Here is a 24,615-nt window from a genome sequence, read left to right as displayed (position 1 = left end):
GCAAGTGGATGAGCTGCAAGCAGAGGAACTTCTGTGGAAACCTTCTGTAAATGGCCGGCGGCACAGAAAATCCCAAAGTGGCGGGAAGTGGCGGGTGGAAGCTGTGGTAAAAATGAAAGTAAGAGCTCAAACTGGCAGTAAGGACAGGTGGGTAAAAGAACTGTTTTGGGGTGAAACGCTTTATTTTCCTGCACTGTGTGGGAGAAAAAAAGCCAAAACAGTTCTTTTAAAAATGTCTTCAAAATATTTTGTGTTGCGCAGAATGGGCCTAAAACTTACCGGGAAGGTTTTTGCCTTTATCACTTGGTTCCTGAGGGTTGGTAACAAAAGTATTGTTCTGTTGGAAAAATTCAGGCACATCTGGTATAAGAAAAATGTTATGGGAGCTGCAGAAAGTCTCATGAACAAATAGAGCTGTTCAAACTGTCCAGATATCAAGATAAAATGGCCAAGTTTAACAGGAAAATTGTCTAGTGACAATCATTGGACAAGGCCAATGTGCAATTTTTGTGTCATGTCACTGATGATTAAGGATGCCTCAATTGCTGTGTGTGTGTGTGTGAATGTGTGTGTACACATACAGCTCCATAGAGTACAATGCCTTTCTCACAGTACAAACAATGTGGTCTGGGTATGAGTGTGAGAGGTATTAATTTGGAAACAGACGCACACACCAGGCTTGTGTGGTTTCCCCATAGCCACTGCAACTGATAAAACGCAGCAGCAAAGGGGCTTCCACGTGTCAGTTTTCTCCACTTTTTTCCTACTTCAGTCCCCAGCAGTGGATGTTGTCTCACCAACGCCTTTGCAATTTCGCTTCCCCTTAAATTGTCATAAGGGAAGGACGGCAGCATGGTATAGCTCTATCTTGTCAGATCTGGGAGGCTAAGCATGGTTAATATTTGGAAGGGAGACAACCAGTGTTGCCTGTGAGCTGGGCATGTGCAACGCAGTGTGGCCACTGTATTGGTGCCGTGCAGACAAGGGGCTGCTCAGCAGGGGAAGCTTGTGCTGCTGACAAGTGCTAGTTAGGGTGTGGGTTGGTTTGTTGTTGTTGTTGTTTTTAAAAAACCTCCTATTGATGATGGAGGAAATGGCCACTGTAGTATGAGCAGGACCTGGGAAATCCAAACATTCCCATCCACACAGCAACCATCTAGGCTTTCCTGTGTCTTTTCCAAAACTTTGGAGTAAAGCAGGTTTGAGAAAGACTGGAGAAAAGCCAAGGAAACTCTGGAAGTTGCATGAACACACCACAGCACTATGGGGAAGCAGGAAGAAAAGCCATTTCCCAGCATCATTGAACTTGGGACAGATAACCCAGCTGAAAATGGTCCTAAGCTCCTATTTCTGCACACAGCTTGTGAGTGATGAAATTATGTATATCTAATTGCTTTCTCTTTAAAGAAAATCCTGTAGTTTGACTTTCGCATTGCGAGGGTTCAAGCATCATTATAGAAAATATTTGTGCCACATCAGTGTTTGAAAGATGAAACACAGGAATTGTACTCTTAACAAAGACATCATTTTCTCATGTAAACTTTTCTTAATCAAGAAGCTCTCAGCTAAAATAAGGTAAATTATTAAGGTGCTGTTCACTCTTGGCTTACTGTAGCATTCTTGTCATGTTTGTGTCATAATTGGTTTGTCCTCAGTTGAACCTTGAAGACTGGGATTGCTGACTCAGAAGAAGTTTTTAGATAGCTCATCTTGATCAGTGTCATAAAGCAGAGATGGTTAATTTCCTGTGGACAATGTGTTGTACATTGTAAAACTGGTGATATGAACATGTAATAATTAAGCCAACTGTATTGTAATATAAGTGCCAGAGGATTATATTTTATTACCCAGTTTTATGAAATAAGCTTCACAGTTTCATTTTATGAGCTATTATGTTGCGTTACTTGACCCATGATAGAGGGAGACTGAAATTAGATCAGGTCACATCTTGTGTGTTGGAGAGTGACACAAGCTTCCATTTCTCACAGAATTCTGGGATGATCATGACAACTCTTTCGGTCAGATTTGACAGGAACAAACAATGTACTTTTTATTTGCATCATGTTTAAACGGAAACTTTATTAATGTTTTCCCTCAAGTGGCTCAAAAATGACTTGACTAGGGGGTGATGACCTAGAAGATGGATCACACCAAGGGGGCATCACTGTGGGTCCTACCTGGTTGGTTGTTAGGCCCTGCCATGCTGTGAGGGCCCAGTTGGCCTCGGTATCAGCATGGGACTAGATCGGTTTTCAGGGGAAGTGGCTTGTGTGCCCATTTTCTTTTCTTTCGGGATTTTGGAGTGAGGGCTTACAGGGGATATGTCTAGCTCAGGATGCCCTCACTCTCAAGTGGCAGAGGAGACTACACAGTGAGTTCAACCCATGTGGATTCTTATACTAGCTATACCATGGTAGATTCCCTCCCCAGCAGATAGGCTGGGACAGGCTGGTGTACATTGGCCGGCAGGTGGATTGGCAAATGTGTGAATCCATTGCCTCATGCTGTTCTCTGTCAGCTGCTGTACCAATAAATGTTGTAGCTGCAGTCATCCCTCCCGCATGGTGACTTTATACATTGCCATTTTGACTGACCATGGTTTTCTCTTCCAGCCTTAACTGCAGTGCACCACCCAATGCAACCCCAGGGCCATGTTTACCTGGAGGCTTGGGGCAGGGGAAAGGCTGATGAGGTGGCAGGGAGCAGAAAGCCAGCCTCAAGCCCCAGGCAGCCGGTGAGAGCTGAGAGTCACAGGAGACAGGCAAGGCAGATCCAGTGGTGCGGAGCAGTGGTGCGGGCCTAGAGCCTGGGGCAAGTCTTGGCTGGTGTGAAATTGTTGCTGCTGTGGGAGGGGGAAGAAGCACAGTTGGATTGGCACCACCTCCTTCTTCCAGGCTGCAGGCTAGGATGGGCAAAGAGCAGCTGGGGGATGGCCCTAAAGGGCCAAAGGGAGGAAGCCCCTGGCCCCAGCAGCGGGGTTTGAGCAGGAAGCAAGGGAACTTTTATGCAATTTTCCACAATTCAAGTGTGCCACACCCCTAACCCCCCGGCAATGGTAGGGACAACTGTATTTTTAATCCAGAAAGTTGTTTGTGGTTATTGTATTTGCATGAGTGGGGGGAGGGGTCGCCATCTTCTTACCCCTTCACAGCGATGGGACTGCAAATGATCCTTCTGTATAGACTGCTCACCAAGTTCTCCTAACCTAACAGTTATAATGGCAGTTCATCTAATCTCATTAATGGCAATGAGTTTTTAAAGTATAAAATAGCTGAAGTTTTCCAATTTCCCTGGATAGATTCAGCAGAATGTGCAAAACAGTTCTATTCCAGCAGGTATTCACTAGCTGGTTTTAACAGTGATGGTTTTAGCGAATATTCTGTCAAGTGCAGAAGTCATGGAATCATAGAATCATAGAGTTGGAAGAGGCCACAAAGGCCATCAAGTCCAATCCCCCTGCCATGCAGGAATACACAATCAAAGCACTCCTGACAGATGACCATCCAGCCTCTGTTTAAAAACCTCCAAAAGAAGGAGACTCCACCACACTCCACTGTCAAACAGCCCTTATCATCAGGAAGTTCTTCCTAATGTTTAGGTGGATCTTTTTCCTATACCTTGAACTATTATTCCTTGTCTTAGTCTCTGGACAAGCTTGTTCCCTCTTGGTTTGTTGAGTTTCTTGGGATGACAAATTCCCATAGTTCTGGAGTGGAGCCAGAAGTTTAATGGGTTGGTTTTATTTTTGCTTTTATTTCTGCATATGTTATTTCAGTGCATTTGTTGGTTATTGAAAGCCATGTCAAATACACCACTCAAGACTAAATAATATCACGCACATAACTCTGAATTTCAAAATGTCAAGACAAACCAACCTTCTTTCTTCAAACAACTGTCCTTATTGCAGGTTTTGTAGTCTTAGATGTAGTCTAAGTCGGTCTTCCATGACTGTTTCTAGAAAATTTGTCCAATTGAAATTCTGAGTTGTAAAATAGGACTGTGGCCACATCATTTGTATGCTACTTCACATCATTTGTATGCTGTTTCACCCTTTTTGTTCTGAATGTATATTCTCAAGGTGTTTGCATGCTCCCTCACCCACTGTTGTTTTGTCTTGTCTTTTTTTCCTTTTCTGCTCACGCAGTCTCACTGTGAGGAGAAGGATGATATGATGCTGACGGTAGGCAGCAATTTGTATCTTTTTATCCCAAGGTGGCTTCTCTTGAAAAGTTGTAGATTAAACCTGTTATATACTAGTGTAATTCTCCTACTGCTGAACAAGGAATTCTGTTGTTCAAAGGACTAATTCCATCACTGTGATTTGTGGATTATGTAGAAAAGGATGTTTTATACGCAACAAAATGTTTCCTGAATGAATTAGGTGAAGTTAGAATTGCCGACTCTGGCTTGGAAAATAATCTGGAGATTGGGGGTTGTGCCTAGAGAGGATAGAGTTGGGAAAGGGGATGTTTAGAGTTTCTCACCAAAGCAGCCGTTTCCTCCAGGGGAGCCAATCACTGTAGTCTGGTCCAGCCCCCCACCTGGAGGTTGGCTTCCCTAATTTGTAGTGGTTAAATGTAGTTCATTTTTTTCAAGCCATTGCAACTGGAAACAAGCTGATTTACTAACCATTAAGTGACTGTAAAATAATATAGCTGTATATCGTATCACAATGAAGCCCTCCCATGGCTCCCCTTTTTTAGGATAGGTTTGGGCTTCAAGTTCAGGTATGACTACAGAATACACACCCATCCTAATAGTTCTGGATGACTCACATGTATTAATTAAGTTTCTAGTCACTATTTCATGCAAAATTTACAGCTGCCAGGTATCATGGGAAGTGTTTTCCCACCATACTGGGTTTCTAGAACAGTAGCAAGGAAGTAAATCACCAGCTGTGGAAACTACATTGCTAATAGTCTGCAGCTTCTCTTACAGCACTTGTGTCTGCTCATGGCAGCATTCGTGACCCAACAGGGAGCATACAATAGCACATTCCCCTCAGAACTGTTTCCAGTGCATACAGAGTGGGCGCTGTGACCAGATAGGCTTGCATAGAAACATTTTGTAAGGGGCCTGATTCTCTTTGGGCTGAATTTGGGAGCTCTGTTGTTTGTTGGATATTTGGAAAAAAGTGCGTAAAATAATCCAGATTTCTCAAATTATACCTGGCACAAATTATCGTGCCTATGCGTAGTTGTAATTCCTGTATTAAAAATCCTTTATTAAAATGAGGTCCGCAACTTGTGACCTACAGTCTGAAAATCTATTATCCTGGCATTATGGAAACCTGTAAAATATTAATGTTTATTTTTTAAACTTCATTTATATGGTGCTTGTCTTCCAATTAATCCTCCTCTCAACTACGCACACTTGCTGTTCTGCAGTGCTACTATTTATAATACTACTTGCAATACTGCTTATTGAATCTCATTGCAAGTTGAGTCTTTTGTATGAAGGAAACATTTGTTTTTCTGGACAAATCAGGGCCTTATAATGCATGAAGCAAATCTATTTTCAGAAAATCATTCTTTCTCTTGTCTTTTTTTCTCCCATAGACTAAGCCACGTCTCCAGCGGGGCGGGAGTTCTGCATCTTTGCACAATAGTCTAATGAGGAACAGCATTTTCCAGCTTATGATTCATACCCTTGACCCACTTGCAGAAGGTATCACTAACTCCCTTTATTCTTTTACATTATTTTTTGCACTGCCTCTTGTCTCTCAAATTAATTCTTCCTAAATTTATCTTCAGCAGCTTTATGCCTCTTCTCTCCTATTCCCTGCAGGCATGGGTCACAAAAGCCTGCAAGTGCATACCTTCTGTTCAGAAGGCTTGCACAGCTATACAGTCCATCACACAGAAACACCTGGACTTGGTCAGGGAAAAGCGGGATAGAAATCAAATCAATCAATCAATCAATGTGCCTGTTTTGATATTGGGGTTCCTTATTTTATACACCTTCCTTCAGGTGGATTTAAAGTTGCAAATGTTTGTGTGTGTGAATGTGTACATGTTCTGACAGCATAACGTAGCTAACCTGCAGTTAAAACCTGTATTCTGCCGTAATGCTTGAATTTGCAATGCTAAAATGTCTAGAACAATATGAAGAAGGGAACAGTCATATATTACTCGTTATGTAGACAAGTCTGATAATTTCAAAACTCAGGTGAACACTCAGTGGCTTGACATTTCACTTGTGGCTCTTCTGAGACTTTTCCCAATGTGGCATCTGCTCCATATTTGCCAAGAAAGTGGGCAAGGCTCTTTCTTGGCAAGGCTTGTGGTAGGCAGATGATTTCCATCTTGATCCAGCTGCTGCCAGAGAAACAGGTAAGTTATGATCCTCTCTGAAATGCAGACATCATACCTATGGTGGAAGTAAATGTGGCTGTTTTGGTTAACAATAATTATGAATTTGATTTTCCATGAAACATGGAGTAAGTATCCCTGCCTTGTGCCATTAACACAAGAAGACCAGGTTTCACTTGAAAACATTTTTGTCCAGTTTAATAATGTAACATATCTACATTTTTTTCTGAAACGAAGATCCCATCTTAGTTTTATTTTCAATAATGCAAGTTAACATGCAAGGTTTGACTCAGATGCACCTATTGTATATGTGACGTTTTGAATAGGTAACCAGAAATAACCAAAGTTCCCCAGGGACTGATAAAACTACATCACTGTTAGAGGAAGACCATAGTTCAATCACCATGTACTGATTGATAAGCATTGGTCTGAAATGTGAATTCTGGATTATAATTTTTTTAATTAGAAGTTATTAATCAGTACCTTCCATTCTTAAAAAAGAAGTTACGGGCATGTGCCACACCATCATTCTTGCAAAGGATGTCTGTGTATCTACACCGAACAACACACAAAGGTGTCCAAGCAGACATAATATATTGTGGGATATATTGACTACTTTCACTCCATGTATTGTAATTTTAAAAGCACTAAAACAATGTGGCATAGATTGACTTGAGTGTGTCTGTGGAAAAAAAATGATTTCTGCACATGGAGCACAAATTTCTCACACCTCTCCCAAAATGCTGCTCATGGAGACAAGGGATTCTCAGGAACAGTATTTCAGGGGGCATTTTGGATTGCAGCAGGAGGAGGCGGCAAAAAACTTCTGCTCTGTGGACACATTTAATTCTGTCCTTGGAAATGCTCTAGTGGATCCAAGCCTTTTGCTGGTATGTTGTGATTTACAGCTGGGCTGTTCCTTGACTGAAAGTGAACTATGCCTATAGAAACATCATCCTTTTAAAAAAGCTTTCTTGGAAGGAAGAGAATGAAACAAAAGCACAAAGAGAGGCAGTGAACAGGCAGGGAAACAGTAGTGAAAAAAAGAGATAAAATAATAGAGATCAGATAAAATATTCAAAACACGAAGGCAACAGATAGGCCGTTTCTGCACGGCCAGCTGAGTGTGGGTGCATCTGCATAGTTCTGAGCGTGGGTGCATCTGCTGATTCACCCCCCCCCCGGGACCGTTCACATGGACGGTCCCACTGGGAGCGCAGCCGACGGCGCAGCCTTCACACAGACTACACCACTTCCAAACTGCTCTTACCTCCTGTTGCCTTCTGTCGTGGAGGCCAGGGGACACGCCTCCGTGGCCAGAGTGATCGCTCTGGGGTCAGAGGCCAGGAGACATGTCCCCTGGCCTCCACAATGCGATGGAAGGCAACAGTAGATAAGAGCCGTTTGGGGCCGGCGGGGGGAAAATGCCGCCTTCCAACCGCTGCCTTTCACACAGCAGCAGGTGGAAGAAGCCGCTTTTGAAAAACCTTGCTTGTTGAGTGAGGTTCAAAAGTGGCGTTTTCACACTGCTTGGCCAGCACGAACATGGTGCTGCTGCGATTCAGCAGCGCCTGCTGTGCGAACAGCTCCCCAGGGATGGTGTTTTTTAACGTCCCTAGGGCACTGTTATTGAGCTGTACGGAAACCGCCATTGACTGCATGTTACTGTTCAGACTGCAGTTTAATTCCCAGGTAGATGTGCCCTGTGGTCAGTTCTGAAAGCACTTGTGCCAGCTTTAGCCCCTGCATTTGTCTAATCGTGTACTAAAGAAACATGCCTTGAAAATCTGTAAGCCTGGAATCATGTTAAACATTAGGAATACTAATTCCTGAAAGTAATGTGGTTTTATCACTTTATTTTAATTATTTCTATGTAAATAAAGTAAGATATTGAAAATGTCACCATATCCCAAATTCCTGGAAAGCCTTTTTTGACCTGTAGATTGTAATGATACAACAGAGTTGTATCTGATAGTTGACATATTCCGAAATACTTTTTAATTTTTATTTTATACATATTTATAATGTGAGAAAAGAGGAGAAAACTGGAATATCAAACAATAAAGGATACATACTGTTCAAAAACAAATGGAACAGATGTGTTTATTTTTAATTTAGAAATACACAGATAAGTATGTACAAAATATAAAGCTCTTATTAAGTAATGTACTCCAACAGATATAAAACCTATCCAGCATAAATCTCAGTGAGATAAGCAAGCTACAAATAATAATGTTTTCATTCACAATTCAGTGAGAAAAACAGGATATAAATAGCTACAAATGTAAGTCAGCCATTCTCTTCAGTACAACATAGAAAATACAAAACATATGTTAAAACATATGTTATTAGCATGTTTTCAACGTCATGAATTATATGTACAAATCAAAGTATCTCCTTACTTTCTACCCAGACTAGGGTTGCAAGCCTCCAATAGATCCAAACTATATTTGCTATACATTTGCTGTATGACATATTTGGGAATTTGTAAGCACTTTTACCTAGCACATTACAATATTTGTAATGTAGTAGGTTAAAGCACTTTCAAACTCCCAAATATGTAATGGAGCTAATGACATAGTACATTACAAACACATAAAAACTGAGCACAAACTGGCAACAATATCCATGAATGTATTTCTATAAATCAATTGTCAGTGTATGTGTTTCTTTGTAGTGGTGTTTAACGGAAACATGTGTTAATTCTCTAAGCCTAAGGTATACTCTTTAATATGCAAGAAGCTGTGTCAGCACATCTGTAAATCCTGGCATTTGTGGCTTTTGTTAACGACCATGTACCTATCTATAATTTCATTCAAAGAATAGAGATTTGTTATTAATAAACACAAACAAGTGAGTATCATTTAAAGTTGTTTATTGCACCATCACAGAACTGCATATTTACACATACATTTTTATACAGTGTACAATTGATTAATAAATACATCCTTATAAAAGCAAAGGAGACGAGGATGGAACCTCAGTTGCTTCTGCCCTCCCCTGATGGGAGGGCAGAAGCTTTTTCCACATGCATTTTACTTAGAAGGATAATTTGGAAAATTTCAGGATTCTAATCTTCAATGTGCAGTTAACTTCCAAGATAAATTTGCAACCAGATTTATTTATTTACTTACTTAAAGCATTTTTATCTCTTATAAGAAGGCATCCTTCACATTTTCTCTTCAGAAAGTAGCAATTCAGCTATTTGTTTTGAATATATATAAGAAAATAGGCACTGTGAACTTTTCTTTTTTTATTTTAAGCCATCAATTGAACTTAAATTATTATTATTATTATTATTATTATTATTATTATTATTATTATTATTATTATTATTATTATTATTATTATTATTATTATTATTAATTGGGTTTATAGACCGCCCTCCCCCGGACTGAATATGTTTTTGTGAGGGAACTTTGTGGTCCTGCCTTTTTTAGTGAATCTTAGGTACACGATGCAAAATTGTCTTCTCCTGTATTTATATTCACATCCAGCCATTGCAGATACCTAGACATGTATGATTTCCATAGATTATAAAGCCATGGAGTTTTGGGTTTGGTTTTAATATTAAAAAGTGAAATATATTCAATCCTTACTTTTCTGTCTAGTCAAAAGTTATTTTCTAGTCAAAAGTTATTTTTCTGGTTTAGCAACAGAACATTTTATGTTTGTTTTCGTTTGATTTATAGACCACCCTTTCCATTGGATGGGCTCAGGGTGGCTCATAACAATCAAATTTACAATATTAATATTAACAACAATAATATCAATATTTATGTTTTCACTGACATGTAAAATTACCGTTCAGCATATTTATAGCATTTAAAGAATATACGCCAGTGCGTTTGCCCTCTTGGCTGGCTTAAATGGCAGTTATGCTGGCTGAGAGGGCAAAGAGGGAGTTGGGTAGGCATCACAGACCCACCTTTGGCTGCCACTTCCACAGCTGTACCAGTGTAACGTGACAGCCTAACAAGGCAGATGCAGCCGGAGGAATCCAGAGGTGTTCCCGGAGGCAGAGGCAACACTAATTGGATTCCATTACTTTGGCCCTGGGAACGCCAGCAGAATGGTAGACAGATCCAAGCCACCTTTTTGGTGCAACTCTATATAGCTCTACAGAGCAGTAGTTTGATATTAGCAGTTGTTGCTCTGTGGCTTCACACAGAATTAGCCAACAAATACTATTTATGTAATTATCATCTGTTTTTGTTGGAATGATTGTAAACTGGATGTTTGCATCTCTACCTCCTAATTTATTGCATCATTGTATCTGACCCTTGGGGCACCAATGAGGAAGGTTGCTGCCTGTTCATACCTTGTTTGTGGGCTTTCTTGGGGCATTTTGTTGAACACTGTGGGAACTAGGATGCTGAAGAAGACAGAGCTTTTGTCTGATCCAACAGGATGCTGTTTATGTTCTTAATCTCTAATTATTTGACTTTTTCTTACACGAATACTCTACAATTTTCATATGGAACTGAAGCTATTACTTTGAGTATTTCTGATTAATGAACGACTTATAACCAGTGATTCCAGCCATGAAAGCCTTTGACAATGCATTGACTTATAATCAGTTTTTATGAACTTTGAATGGTGAATAACATTACATTAAGCTTCCATTCATCTTTGTACTTAATGTCATATGGTGCCATTTTGGGGAGAGGGGAGGAGGAAAATGCCCAGCTCTGTGAGCTGCAAAAGTTACATTGTGGTAGTGATAGCTAGTACAGCCATAAGTATGGAAGGAAGGATGACAGTGATATATCTCATCCAGCAGTCCTGACAAGCCAAAAAGCTTTTCTGTGGGCTTTTTGTGATGTGTGATCTATGCTCTTTCCCCTGACAAAAGCACCATGTAGCATAATGTCTTTCCCCCAAGTCATCTGTTGTACTGGGGCATACCAAGCAGCAGTATGTGACTTTTCATGATAGTCACATATCGGCTCATCCATTAATACAAAGAAAGCAATTTACTTTAAAAAAAAAAAAGAATGGAAGTAAAATTTATAATTATGAAATTAAGTAAAACCCCAGTGAGATTTAATAAGTATGGAATAGAGGGTAATTAGGACACAAATTTTATAAATTTATGAATAGAAGTGCCAGTGAGTCACATTCATGTAGCCTGGATGTCTTCCTTCCTACTCATTTTTTTCTAGCATAAACCTTTTTCTCCATTTGTCCTATTCATCAGTGACATCATATAATGACTGTGACATGCCTAGATACCCAGTATCCCTTATCTTAAGTGTAGCTTTACATCTTTGAATGGGACACTTGTCACTGTCATACAGTTTCTTCCCTACAGAACTTTTTGGGATCCTTAATGTATGATCTTCTGCCTTCCTTTCTCCGCCCTTTATTTATCATGCTTCTATTCTGCTCTTCCTATTTCTTTCTTTTTAAAAAATCTTCATTGAATGTCTCTTCCTTCCTTCTCAGTTATTACATTGGTCTTAGAATTGTCTTACTTTTTCTGCAGAGCTTGTTAGGTCATTCTCTTTTCTTCGTAGATCATTGTTGAGCGTCATAAAAATAGGGGCTCATAACCTTCAGGCAGTCTTTCTAAATCAAGACAATCTTTATATTAAAGCCGAATTTGCAGCTCAACCTGCTTCCATTCCTGTGTAGCAGGAAGTAGAAGAATATTTTTACCTCTTTCAAGAATCAAGTAGTTGCTCATAACTGTCTGAGCTCCAGAATCACTTTGAACAGATTTCAATAGCAACAGCATTTGTGTTGGTGAATTTGTTTGAATCCCAGCACGGGGTTCTATATCAGGATATAGTCAACTATGCTGTCTCAGATAAAGATGTTAGTATGGTCAGCTGAGGTGCAGTGGGCGAGAAAATTGTATGTGTCCTCATGAGAATATAGTCCCGAAGGAATATGAGAATAATCATTCATTTTTACTTGCTGCCTTTGTCAAAATCATTATTTTGTGCATTATTGAACATGGTATTTTGATACAAAAGCATTTGTAACTCATTGAATGACTATCAACAAATTTTCAAATGGATAGAGAAGCAAGGCCAGGTAGGCACTAAGACCCAGGAGGAGCATGATACAGCAAAGAAGGTCTGGCATGTTGAGTTCTGTAGTGGAGGAATATGAAATCTACTAACATCTTTTTGTGAGACAGAGTATAGCATCTGTAGATTATGTGAATTAGTGAAGCATCAGTCTTAATGTAATGCACACCGTTGAACTGTAAATTTGTATTCCTGTTTAGTCCACCTGCTCTCCAGAGCTAATCTGTAACTCTCCCAAGCTTATGGTCGTTTATGTTAAGACCATTGCTTCTTTCTCTCATCCAAAAACATGATGGTGGAAAGGTTGGTGGAAAGGTTTTGAAGGTGAGCATTTTCCTAATGTTTTAGCTTTATGGGAGAACCATTTTGAGGACTGGATAGATACTGGGCCTATCCACACACTTGCATGAATACCGTGTAGATTGAAAGCACATCTCTTTGCCATATCAATTGCTCTTCCACCAATCATCTTTACTCAGGGTGAGAATGTGTGGACAGCTTGCTCTTCAGGAAATAGATTTGGGTTTGAAGCCATCACTTGTTGGCCCCTGTTATGATTTAGCTCTCACAGGCTTAGCAGTATGAAAACTTAAAATGACTTCAGATTCTTCTTACTTGAAGATACTACATTAACTATACGAGTGGCTCTTGTAAAAAGTATCTTCTGGCAAGCACTTTGCCTACTCTGCAGAAACCTTAGATAACTGTTGTGAAAAAATTTAAGCAAGTGTGAAAAAATGTTAATTATCTCAAATGTCTTTTGGTTCCTTATCTTTGTGTCTTTTGCTATGATGTTGTAGAGCTTGGATCATATGGAAAGCTAATGTTTTATGAAACAATGACTGAAGAAGGTAAGAAATATTTTAGAATTTTTGTGTCAGCATTTTTTTTACTTTACAAAAAAGTATATTTTTGTGGTTACCTTTTCCTTCTTTTGAGGTTTTTTCATTTTCTCTAGTGCATGATTTCACTAACATATAATGTGACCTGTTGCCATACTTCTAAAACATTTTATCAACTTGCATTTACAATTTTGATTTTGATTGTCATATAGCAAATACATTTTTGCTTAATCTGGCAGACATTTTGATTTTTTTCCTGCAAATACATATACATGAGTGCGGATGATTTCAGTCAGATATGCACTAATTACAATTTGATTTATTGAACTAAGATAACAGAATGTAAACTACATATCTGTGAAGAAAAAGATAAATTAGACTCCCCTGAAGCCAGGTAAATTTAATCTCCAAATATTCTTGACATAGGTGATAAATTGTGAGGTGAGTTAAATGAATGATTTTTCTCACAAGTGGTATTCCAAGGATCCTTTGACATTTGGGGAAGATGAGGAATTCTTCAATGAAAAAAAATCCGTAAGGGTAGACAAGCAAGGCTAGCTCTAGGGTTTTGTGAGCCCTGGCTGACAAAATATGAGCATATCCCCTTTCCCATTTCATCCCTACTTCTCTAGCCCCACTCGCCTATTTTCCATTGGCCACACTCCTCTGGCTTTACTCTTCCTCTTGTAACCAGATCTCTTGGGCTAGAGAACAGACTGGTAGGAGGCAGCAGCCTTGTTTACCCCGTTCCTCTTTGCTGCTTCCCTCCAGCCTGTGCCATTCTCAATGCAGCTGCTGCTCTGCTGGAGACAGGGCAAAGAGCTGCAAATCATTGCTTCTTGCCAACCTGTTTCATTCCCCTTGTGCTGGCTAGTCCGCCAGGGATAAGAAAAGGAGAGCAGAATTGTTATTTAAAATGGTGGTACTAGTATAAGCAATGGCAGCATTGGCTCCCCCTCCGGTTTGGTCTTTTTTTTTCCACTGTAGGAAAATGTGTGCAGTCCTTTGGGTGATTAATAGGGCACTGTGCTGTTTAGTTCTGTTGGCTTTTTAAACCTCTGCTTTGTTTGCTACTTTAAAATTTTGTGAACTGATTATGCATTGAAAAGTGGTATAAAAACAGGTTTGGCAAGTGTGTTGCAGTGTGCAACTTGGATGCGCTTGGGATCTTCTGAAATGTGCTTGCATTCTGGGACATCTGGTCAGTTGATATGCAAAAGGATTCCATGAAGGATGGAAGTTTGAAAACCAAGTTAAAAGACAACAAAATGATTTGATAAAGGTTTGAAAATTCTGCAGAGTTGCCATAAGCCAGCTGCCACTTAATAGCACTTGACACATAGACACATACGAGAAACTACAGTAAGTGTGCTGCTGGCAGGCATCAGTTATGGCATAGTCAGGTAGTTCAAGTACAGGGCAGGTGGCAGGCAGAGGTATGGTCAGGCAGGTCCATAGTCCAGGAGTGGAAGCAGGCAGACAGGCTAGGAACTGAGGTTCAGAGGAACTAAGCAGGAAGCTAGGTGTATGGGGCTTCCTTGTGAAATACACTCGTAGCACCCAGGAAGAGTGAAGCCCAAGACAGTGTTTATAGAAGAGGCCATTGCTAATGAGGCCAGGATCCTTCAAGGACTCAGTCCTCCTCTGATGTTGCTGTTTCTAGCTCGCTGAGCCTTTTGCCATATTAAGCTGCAATGCAGGAACTTCTCCTTTTAATACTGAGCTTCCCTTTGCCTCCTTTGTGCAGCTGGCCAGTCACTTAGCTCATCTGTGGCTGCTGAATGCTTGCCCAACTGCACTGCATCTGGCTCAGACTTTCTGGCAGGGAAGGGCTTGGCTCTGTTACTTTGTTCTCTTTTCAAGGAGCCAGCTCCTGGTCCATGGTGTCTTCTGATTTTTCATCAGATTCCTTGTCTCCCAGGGACTGGCTCATTACACCAATATTATGTAAATGTAAATATAGTTTATGGTCAACTGTATTTACACTCAAATAATATTGCCATATTTTTAATGTTGTATCATTGGATAATAATGTGCAGGTTCCAAATTAGAACTGCTGCCTTTTATATTCAGTTGCAGTTAGTTTGTGCTGTGTTAGACAATTAATGTGATGCTATTACATGTTTACAAAGAAAAGAAATATGAAATACCTTTTCTGAACAGCTTTAATAAGGACTTTTTGTTCTGTATTTTTCTCTATTTTGATTGTTATCCTTCTACATTTTTCTAAGGCTCACATATTTTGAGCCTCAGTTGATTGATAGATATTGCGATCTAAATTATATGTATATAGAGAGATCAACAATAATGCTTTACAGCTAAATGCTGAATTGCAGTTCTCCAGTGTGCTGTATTATGATGTTAAGTCTTGACAGAACTAAAGCATTATTTAGTCTGTAAGTTTACAGGTGTGCAAATGGAGCATTTCTGAGGATGGGGGCTGGCCACCCAGCTGAGTACCTTTGCTAGAAGGCCACAAGGAGGAAAGAGGAGACAAAGTAGGAGTATATTTGAGTTGCTGTTCAGATATTGTTTTCCTTAACCCTTTCATGCATCAGTTTCAGTTCTCAAGCTGAAACAACACCAGGAGAAGGACCCAGACCTGACTTGCAAAAACCATAATATCTAGTTTGAGTCTAAGAATTACTTTTCCCTCTGTGTGTGTCTGTGTACAGTGACTAGTAGAGAGGACTTCTTAAACATGGCAACCATTTGACCAGGGATGGACCTAGATTCGCCACCAGCCTACATCTGGAACCATGCCCAAGGCTACCAACAGACTCAACACAACTAGCAAGTGCTCTGCAGAAGCCCCAGGGTGCCAGATTGGCAGTAGAGAAGAGGCAGTAGGCATGGTAGCATTGTCTCACCCAGACAGCTAGTAGGGCGGTGGGAGAACCAGCAGTACAGGCAGACACCAGGAATGTGTGTACCTGTGGGAAGTATGTCAGACCCAGCTCGTGGGAATTTTCATCCACCATGCCTGCTGGGTCAGCCAATCAAGGGAGTCCCTGAGGCGGGACCACCAGGCCAAAGTGAGAGCAGGGAAGAGGAAAGAGACCACCATACCTCCTACTAAAGACCAAGGGGATGCAGAGAGAAGAGGGTGGGGACTAAAGCCAATGCATCTCCAGGAGTTGAACCCCCACAACAGTCCAGGAGGACCTTGCTTCAAGCTCGGGAAGGGGGAGCATAGGTCCAGGAAAAGGCACCACAAAAGAAATAAAATTAGCTTCATACCCTTACCTCCCATTCTGAGGCCAGAGGGAGCCTATCCAGTGCTCAAAACTGGCCCCTGGCCCCAAAGCTGAAGGCCCAGCCAGGGGTAGGGCTATAGAGGAAAAAGAGCCTCACAAATTTCAGGAGAAATAGCTTGTTTCAGATAAGTTTAGAGAAGTCATATAAATAAGTCATCCCATGAAATTGTGCACTATTCTTGGGTGGCACTTGGATAGATAGAGGGATGGTAATGCTTCTGCCCACAGCTGACCTACATGTTAAAAAGGAACTAAAGGGTGAATCCTTCCATTTATTTTCATCCAATTTCACCTGATTTTCTTCCTTACCACAACCTGTTCCTCACTTGGAAAAGCTGGCTCACTCCAACTCATAGTTCCCAAACCTATATTTCTGTTGTATCGTTAGTGAAATGAGGTAGTTATGTAGGTAGTTATGAGTTGCCTATCTCTCTACCTATCCACTGGTTTTTTGCATGCATGTAATCATGCTGCTCTAGTCATTTTCTCACTTTTTTTTTTCTTTGCTGTTCTGCCAGGCTCTGAGATTGGAAGAAGTTAGGCTCTGAGGGGAAAGAAATCTGTGGACAATGGAGTCTGGGTTCTGTGTTTATGAACATTGGCCAGATCAGGAAATAAAGTGCTCATGTAAAAGCCAGTCTAGGAAACTGCAAGGGGGAAAAAATGAATGTGTGCTGTTTTAGTGTTTGTATATTGATTGATATGGTATTCTATCAAATAGATCTCATACAGGAAAAGGAACAAAGTGCCACAAAGTGTATCTTTGTTTCCCATAAGAAATTAGGCAAAGACCCACAAAAGGTATCTGAAATCTTTGTACCTAGCTGCTCTATTTAGAATTTATTTTTTCTCAAGGGTCTTTAATCTTTTTTCCTTAAGGATCTTTGTCCTCGGCAGATGGATGTGCATAAAGGATACCCTTGATTTATTCATTTGTCATACTTGACAGTAATCTCCCTCTAGCCATTTTATTTTTCATTTCTCTTACTTGGATTCCTTGCTATTCAGCTCTGGCATAGGACTGTATTAGGATTGCCTGGTTATTGTGAACTCAGAAGATGCCTTTGGCAATAACTCAGAAGATACCTTTGGCAATGAGGCAAACAGTCATTTGAACCACTGCAGCTATATCTGGGGAGGGAGGGAAAAACTTCTGCCTTCTGGACCAGCTGTCCTAACAGCCTTTTATCCTTATGCATAAGTTCCTAAGATTTCAGCATGTCTGAAAAGTCATGCAAAGGAAATATTTATTTTATTTATTAGTCTTGTATGCCACCCTTCCCCTCCCAGGTTCAAATGGTATCCTATCCCATTCATCCCAATGCAGATGTTATTGTTTTCTGGCACATTCCAGGGGCTGGAGCAATGGCCCCAAGAGCTGCAAGAAGCAACAGTTTTACACCACTATCAGGACCTTTAAGCCTAGCTGTAGGATCAGGTTGTAAAAGAAGAGCAGCAGTGGCGTAGTGGTTAAGAGCAGGTACATTCTAATCTGGAGGAACCGGGTTTGATTCCCAGCTCTGCCGTCTGAGTTGTGGAGGCTTATTTGGGGAATTCAGATTAGCCTGTACACTCCCACACACGCCAGCTGGGTGACCTTGGGCTAGTCACAGCTTTCCGGAGCTCTCTCAGTCCCACCTACCTCACAGGGTGTTTGTTGTGAGGGGGGGGGGAAGGGCAAGGAGATTGTAAGCTCCTTTGAGTCTCCTACAGGAGAAAAAGGGAGGATATAAATCCAAACTCTTCTTCTTCTTCTAAAACCTGTTTTGCTCTAATTCAAACCAACTGCTTTACAAATATCTACCAGTGGTCCTGAAAAAAATTGTTACGTTTTTACAACAGGTTGTCTGACTTGCATCTCTCTTTCTAATCATACACAGACCTAGGCTTTCAGTGCTAGAATTCGAATGTGAGATTTTACTTACGAATTAAAAGTTGATGACCAGACTATTCTTCATTCATTGTTTCTTTCTTCATCTCTCTTCATAACAACAGATGTTTAAGTAGCCTCTTTCCTTTCTTGAAGTTTAAAATTTGTCTACCCCGTGAGCTGCTATTATACATTATCTTGCCTTAAATTTTCAAGTTGTGTGGTATGTACTGAAGACATTATTCTGTATAAAACCTACTTGCAAATGTTTATACCAACAAAAAACCTGAAGCTCCCAAACTAATTGCAGAATAACAGCAATTCTTCTAAACCGGTGCATGTTCCAACTTGGAGTTATGTTGGTTCTCTGTCATATTGTTTTTCATCATATGATTGTGTCAGTTTCATGCCTTCATACGTAGGTGCTCCTGTTCCCAGAGCACAGTGAATATAAATCTCCACCTACCTCAGTGCTCCACAATCATTCCAGAAGACATTTTCTGATAAAATAGTCTGAACCTCAATAAACTTTATTTTAAATTGGGGATGGGGGAGATAATCAAGTTGCCTGTGACTTAGGAGTGTAATGAAAAGAGATCGGAAGAGCCTGTCTTTCCTCAAAATATTGGGCTGCTTGTTCTGCTTATTATACTTGACCTGTATCTCTGCCTCATTACCCCTACTAATAACCAAATGCAATGATACATTGGTTAGTGTTTAGGCCACCATTAATCTCTCAGGCTGAAATCCTATTTATATTTGTCTGTAAATAAGTTTCATCACACTTAGTGAGTGGTATTTAGCTCTGAGTTAATACCCGCTGTATTTCGCTGCAACAAACCATGACCAGGCCCCTTAAGCCAAAAGGAAGGAAATTGTAACAGCTGTTCTATTTGTAAAAGAGGTGGTACTAATACTGGTAGGTTGTTACAGTTAGTCTGTTGAAACTAGATGTGTGCGTGCTTCCTTTGTGCAGAGTGCTTCTTGACAGCAAGCAATTATTTATCTAGATAAATCATTCTTTTTGTGTATCCTCTTGAGAGCCAGTGTGATGTAGTGGTTAAGAGCAGGTGCACTCTAATCTGGAGGAACCGGGTTTGATTCCCTGCTCTGCCACTTGAGCTGTGGAGGCTTATCTGGTGAACCAGATTAGCTTGTGCACTCCAACACATGCCAGCTGGGTGACCTTGGGCTAGTCACAGTTCTTCAGAGCTCTCTCAGCCCCACCCACCTCACAAGGTGTTTGTTGTGGGGATGGGGGGGGGAGGGAAAGGAGATTTTAAGCCCCTTTGAGTCTCCTTACAGGAGAGAAAGGGAGGTATAAATCCAAACTCTTCTTCTTGAGATTGGAAGAATTCAGTAAGTCTGATTTTTCACTGTGTGAATTTACAAGTTGAAGTAATGGCCAAGAAATCTATTACATCAACTAGCCATGCTTTAAGAAAGGTGTTCTTTGTTTCAGGAAAGTTCAAAGAAAGAGCCGCAATTCTTCATAAAATGGCCAAGAAGTGCCACGAGGATGAACGGAATGGAAGTGCTAGTCATTCCGGTAAGTATTGGAGTATAATATTGTTTCTTCCTTTCTTTTAATTGTTTCTTTTAGGATTTGCAGACTTCCCCAGATGGCCCTTCTCATATGCAAATTGCAAGATTTAAAAAAAAAGATCACAGTTAAGAATGTTTGAAAATCACCTAAGTCCCCTAAACACGACTCTGTAGCAGTGTAAATGTTCATATATGTTCAAGGGTGGAGTTTCCATTGGTTTCAGCAATTTGTTTATCTTTCTTCAGTGATGTAATGGGGAAAATGCCATTGCCTGTTTCTACCCTTTACAGGCATGGCCATCTGCTCAGAACAAAGTGTAAGGCAGATGCAAAATAAGAGACTGTTATCTTTGGGCAATCATACAAACCAGGTTTGAGGAATACATTTGTCACTTCATTATGAAGTCACTTTATCTCTTAGTTGTGGCGCCAAAATTGGAACTTCTCCCCAGAGAGATCTGGCCGTCTCCCTCTATCAGTGTCTTCTACCAGTGGGTGAAGACCTTTTTGCTTTGTTTGACAAAGCACGAGGCTGAATGAGGCCTGGCAAGAGCGTCAGCACCTAAATGCAGCATGGAAGGGGCCTTGTGAGGACCCCAACCCTGCCACCAGGACCTTTCCCAGAAAGCTCAATTGGCCACCCAGGCAGGAAGGAGGTCAGTGGCCATGCTGGGAAGGTTCTGAGCCCTGGAAGAAGGTTGCCTGGCCCGGAAGAAGGGTCGGGCTGCCAGAGCCAGCCACCACCCTCCCTGCCTTGTCCAATGCCCTCCTCTTTTCTCCTCTTCCTTCTGCTGGCCCACAAATGGAGTCCCAGGTAAGTCTGGGGTCCCATGACTTTTTTTTTTTGCTTTGTTTGGCAAGTTCCCAGTGATGGTTATTGGCCTTCTACCTGGTGGATGTGTTTTCATTGACTTATTTGCTAATTTTACATGTTATTTTTAATTGTTTGGCTGTTCTGAGGTTTTTATTTGTCTTGCCTTAGGAATCCTGATTAGGTAAAAAAGCAGCATAAAATATTTCAATTAAATAAACAATGCTGATGTTACAAAAATTCTAGATTCCAGCTGGTCTCATTAAACGACCTTTGTTTTCAGTATTTAAATTTGGGTTGTGTTTGTGTGACCCTGGTTTGGATAAGAAGTGATTCACTGTTTTTCTTCCATAAGGCTGTAGTATGAGTGTGAAAATAAGTGTCTTTTTCAATTTGTGGATTCTGTTTCAGAAAAAATTGAACCACCCAACAGCACAAAAGTTGAGGTTGAAGTGACACCTCCAAGTGATACTTCCGAACCACTGCAAAATGGAAGCGCCTTTCCAGAAAATGAGGTAGCTGTTTTCTTCCTCTACTTTCTTCATTCCCATTAAATGTATTTATATTTGTCTTACATAGAAAGTGGCACAAAAGGGGACATGGTGGAAGGTTTATAATAAACATGACAAATGGAGTGAGGATTCGCATATTACTAGACCTCTGCGTCAGTCAGCTAAGGTATTTCAGAACAGACAAAAGAAAATACTCCTTTTCACAGTTTATGATTTAACTTACAGAATTCAGTACAACAATATGTGACAGTCAGTAGTCCAAGGTTTTGTTCTTTCAAAGATTCAGACATGTTATAAGTTGAAAAGATCTGTGTTCAGATGCAGCATACCTTCAACCAACGGAAGAAGGATGCTGCCTCCATTCTTTCCTTGCATGCTTCCTAAACACCCAGCTGATGCTTGTTGGAAAGCGGATACAGGAACTTTGTGGATTTTTGGTCTGGCTCACTAGGTTTCATCTTTCTTATGATTTACGCAGTAAAAAGATGCTGGCAATAATAGGCATGGTGAGAAAAAAAGGCTAAAATATAAGGGATGAACTTTCTTCACTGGGAATCACAAATGGAAAGAAAAAACATCTGCCTAGTAAATGTCACAATGTGACTTCACCCCACGGGCCAGAAATGACCCAGTTCTTACTTTTAAATTTTACTAAGTCCAGGATAGCCAATCTTGTCATATCTCAAAAGCTAAGCAAATTGACCCTTGCTAGTATCTGAGTGGAAGACCACCAAGGAATTCCAAAGTCACTATGCAAAGGCAGGAAATGGCAAACCATCTCTGAATGTAACTTGCCTTAAAAGCCCCTACAGCATCACCAAACGTCAGCTATGACTTGATGGCAAAAAATGAGTTCCACAGAAAGTTAAAAAAGAGGAAACAAGAATTGAATCCAACTATCTTTTCCGCTGGTAAAGAAGGAGAAATCTTTGACCACCTAAAAAAGGCTATGGTGTGACAACCTTGAGACCTACATGTATTATAGGTATGAGAGGCAAGGACTATAGTGTGGATGGGCATTCAGTGAAATTAAATGAAAAGGCTAGATCCAACTCCAAGACAAAACAAAAATCTGATAATGCCTTAATCCTAATCAACAGAGCCTGAATTTAGAGATGAGAATAAATCTTTTTGATTTTGATGAGTGAGAATAAACCTTTTTGCAAAATGTGTATTGATAAGAAGATTCAGTACTTTTAAAAGTCCTATTAATTTAATCTGTGTGCAAGATAAGCATCTGTTCATCATTCTCACTGAAACCAATTGGATTTAAGAGTGTTTAACTTTGGCTGGATTATGCTTTTTGTATAACCAGGAAGGATTTTTAGCACAGGAAAACACCCAAGGGTCCTGCATTGAACAAATTAATGTGGAAAGCTGCCTTTCCTGTAGCTCATACCTTAGAAATAATTCAAGAAGCGCAGAGTCTCAAAGCAGCACAACTTCTTCTCCTAGAATATCCTATGTGTATTCATTTTGTATTGAGTGTTTTGTTGGAAAAGCCTGCAGAGTTAGGAACACTCACCACAGAAAGCAAAACACCGTGTGTTTCTTGTTTCAAAGAACTGTAAGAAGAAAAGAACTGATTCACGGCAGGTCCATCTAACTAAACTACATTTGCATAGCAATGGAAGTATGTGTTACACTGTTTATTTTACCCAAGGATAATCTCAAAATGTAAGAAATAATCATTGCTTTCGTTGTAGTTTCTTACTAGCCTGATTATGATACGTTTTGTAAACATCTATAGATGCATGGTAAATACAGTTCCACCAAAGACATTATAGAACATTTACACCAGTTCCTAGTTTTGTGATCACTAGATATTGCCGGCTAATTTCAGGAACGCTGGTTGTGATTTTGGGGCTTTCCCCACTTACCATTTGCGGCGCGCTACTCCCATGGCAGCTCCCGAGCCTGAAGTGAATTTTCACCAAGTAGGAGTTTGTGTTTTCCACTGCCCGCCGTGTAGTCGGTGCAGTCAGAAGTTACCGTTTCTTCAGCGCTAAAAGCTGACGCCAGCTGAAGAGGCGGGGCGGCGGCTGCTTCGTCGAGGCGGCTATTATTGGTTGCTGCCCTTGCAAGTGGGGAGCGCCGCTGGACCCCGCACTACTTTCCCCGAGTAGCGCGCAGCAAATGGTAAGTGGGGAAAGCCCCTTTGTGTATTTTATGCTCCAGTGAGCTCATGAAGAAGAATAGAAATTCAGGAGACGATACATTCAGTCACCACAAATAGAAAAAAATACTTGTGCCTTAAGCATGTGGAGATCTAACATAATGCTACTTTGGCATGATTCGGATTTTTGAACTGCACAAATATTATTTTAGACAGTCACATTTTTCCTGGAACGGCACATTTGTGTCTGACTGTACACTTTTAAAAGTCCAAAGTAAGAAGTACAGAGGCGTAGCAAGGGGGGAAAGCGTCTGGTGCACTGGTGCATTCTCCACCCCCATCCTGCCCTGCCCCAGAATGCCCCATCCCACCCTGGAACGCCCCTGCCATGCCCCCGTAATGCCCCCAGAATGCCCTCGCCACACCCCCACTGGGGTGCACGCCCAGTGTGTCACCCCCCCCCCATCCCCTTGGAGCTATGCCTCTGGTTTCATATTTGCAGTGTCGAATAAGGCACATGGTTCTGACCAAGACAAAATTATTTGTCTGGGTTTCTACTCATAAGCATAGCTGCTTTTGATTTAAAGAACCACTGTGATATCTTCATTTTGTTATAAAGGTCTGGAATTGTTAACAGTCGTCTTGCTCTTTTGTGTTTCTCTTGGCAACCGATCACATTCCCAATGGTGGACAGAGAAAACCTTATTATTATCTTCATTGTGCATTAATATCCACCATTTCCATGCTGAGGGATGTTTGTGGAATTTGGTTGTTTGTCAGGGTCCAGCCTGGAACGTGACATAAATAGGTTGGACATCACAGATTTTCGTGATGAAAATGAGATTCACATAATGGACATGAGATTCACATAAGCCACTTCATTCAAATTAGTTTGCTAAAGAGCCCCTCTGTATAGAAAAAAAATCACCAGACAGTGAAAATCCCAACATTTGGATCTACCCAAGAAAACATGAAAGGCTTACATTTATTTCTTCCATGTATCAGTTAAGAAATAACAATGTTTTGTTTGTGTACAGTGTACAGAAATATATTGGGGGAGAACAGAATTAAACAGGAATTCCTTTAATCTGACTCACATAAGAGAAACTGGATTTTCTGGTTCACAGTAGCTTTTACACCTACTAGAAACACGATAATTACATAATTCAGCATTAAATACAGGCATTTAGAGCAGGGGTCTTGAAACTATGGCCCTCCAGATGTTCATGAACTACAATTCCCATCAGCCCCTGCCAGCATAGCTAAGTGGTAGGGCTCATGGGAATTGTAGTCTATGAACATCTGGAGGGCCA

General features: G+C 40.7%; 1 protein-coding gene across 3 annotated transcripts in view; it reads left to right on the top strand.

The window, feature by feature from the left end:
• The window catches only part of SLC24A2 (solute carrier family 24 member 2), a 78,731-nt gene that overhangs the window by 42,057 nt on the left and 12,059 nt on the right, over positions 1–24,615 (top strand). Inside the window, exons 3-7 of one of the 3 annotated variants that reach the window (XM_048504272.1) lie at positions 4,145–4,180; positions 5,559–5,667; positions 13,150–13,200; positions 19,781–19,867; positions 21,086–21,189. In XM_048504272.1, the coding sequence (XP_048360229.1) occupies positions 4,145–4,180; positions 5,559–5,667; positions 13,150–13,200; positions 19,781–19,867; positions 21,086–21,189 (387 nt within the window). The remainder of the gene's footprint in view (positions 1–4,144; positions 4,181–5,558; positions 5,668–13,149; positions 13,201–19,780; positions 19,868–21,085; positions 21,190–24,615) is intronic. The other 2 variants (XM_048504273.1, XM_048504274.1) reach the window with 2 other exon arrangements.

Source organism: Sphaerodactylus townsendi, linkage group LG07 (assembly GCF_021028975.2).
Source record: "Sphaerodactylus townsendi isolate TG3544 linkage group LG07, MPM_Stown_v2.3, whole genome shotgun sequence".
In the NCBI taxonomy this organism is placed as follows: Eukaryota; Metazoa; Chordata; class Lepidosauria; order Squamata; family Sphaerodactylidae; genus Sphaerodactylus; species Sphaerodactylus townsendi.
The sequence above is the reverse complement of the archived record's forward strand: the minus strand, read 5'-3'. Positions and strand labels throughout refer to the sequence as shown.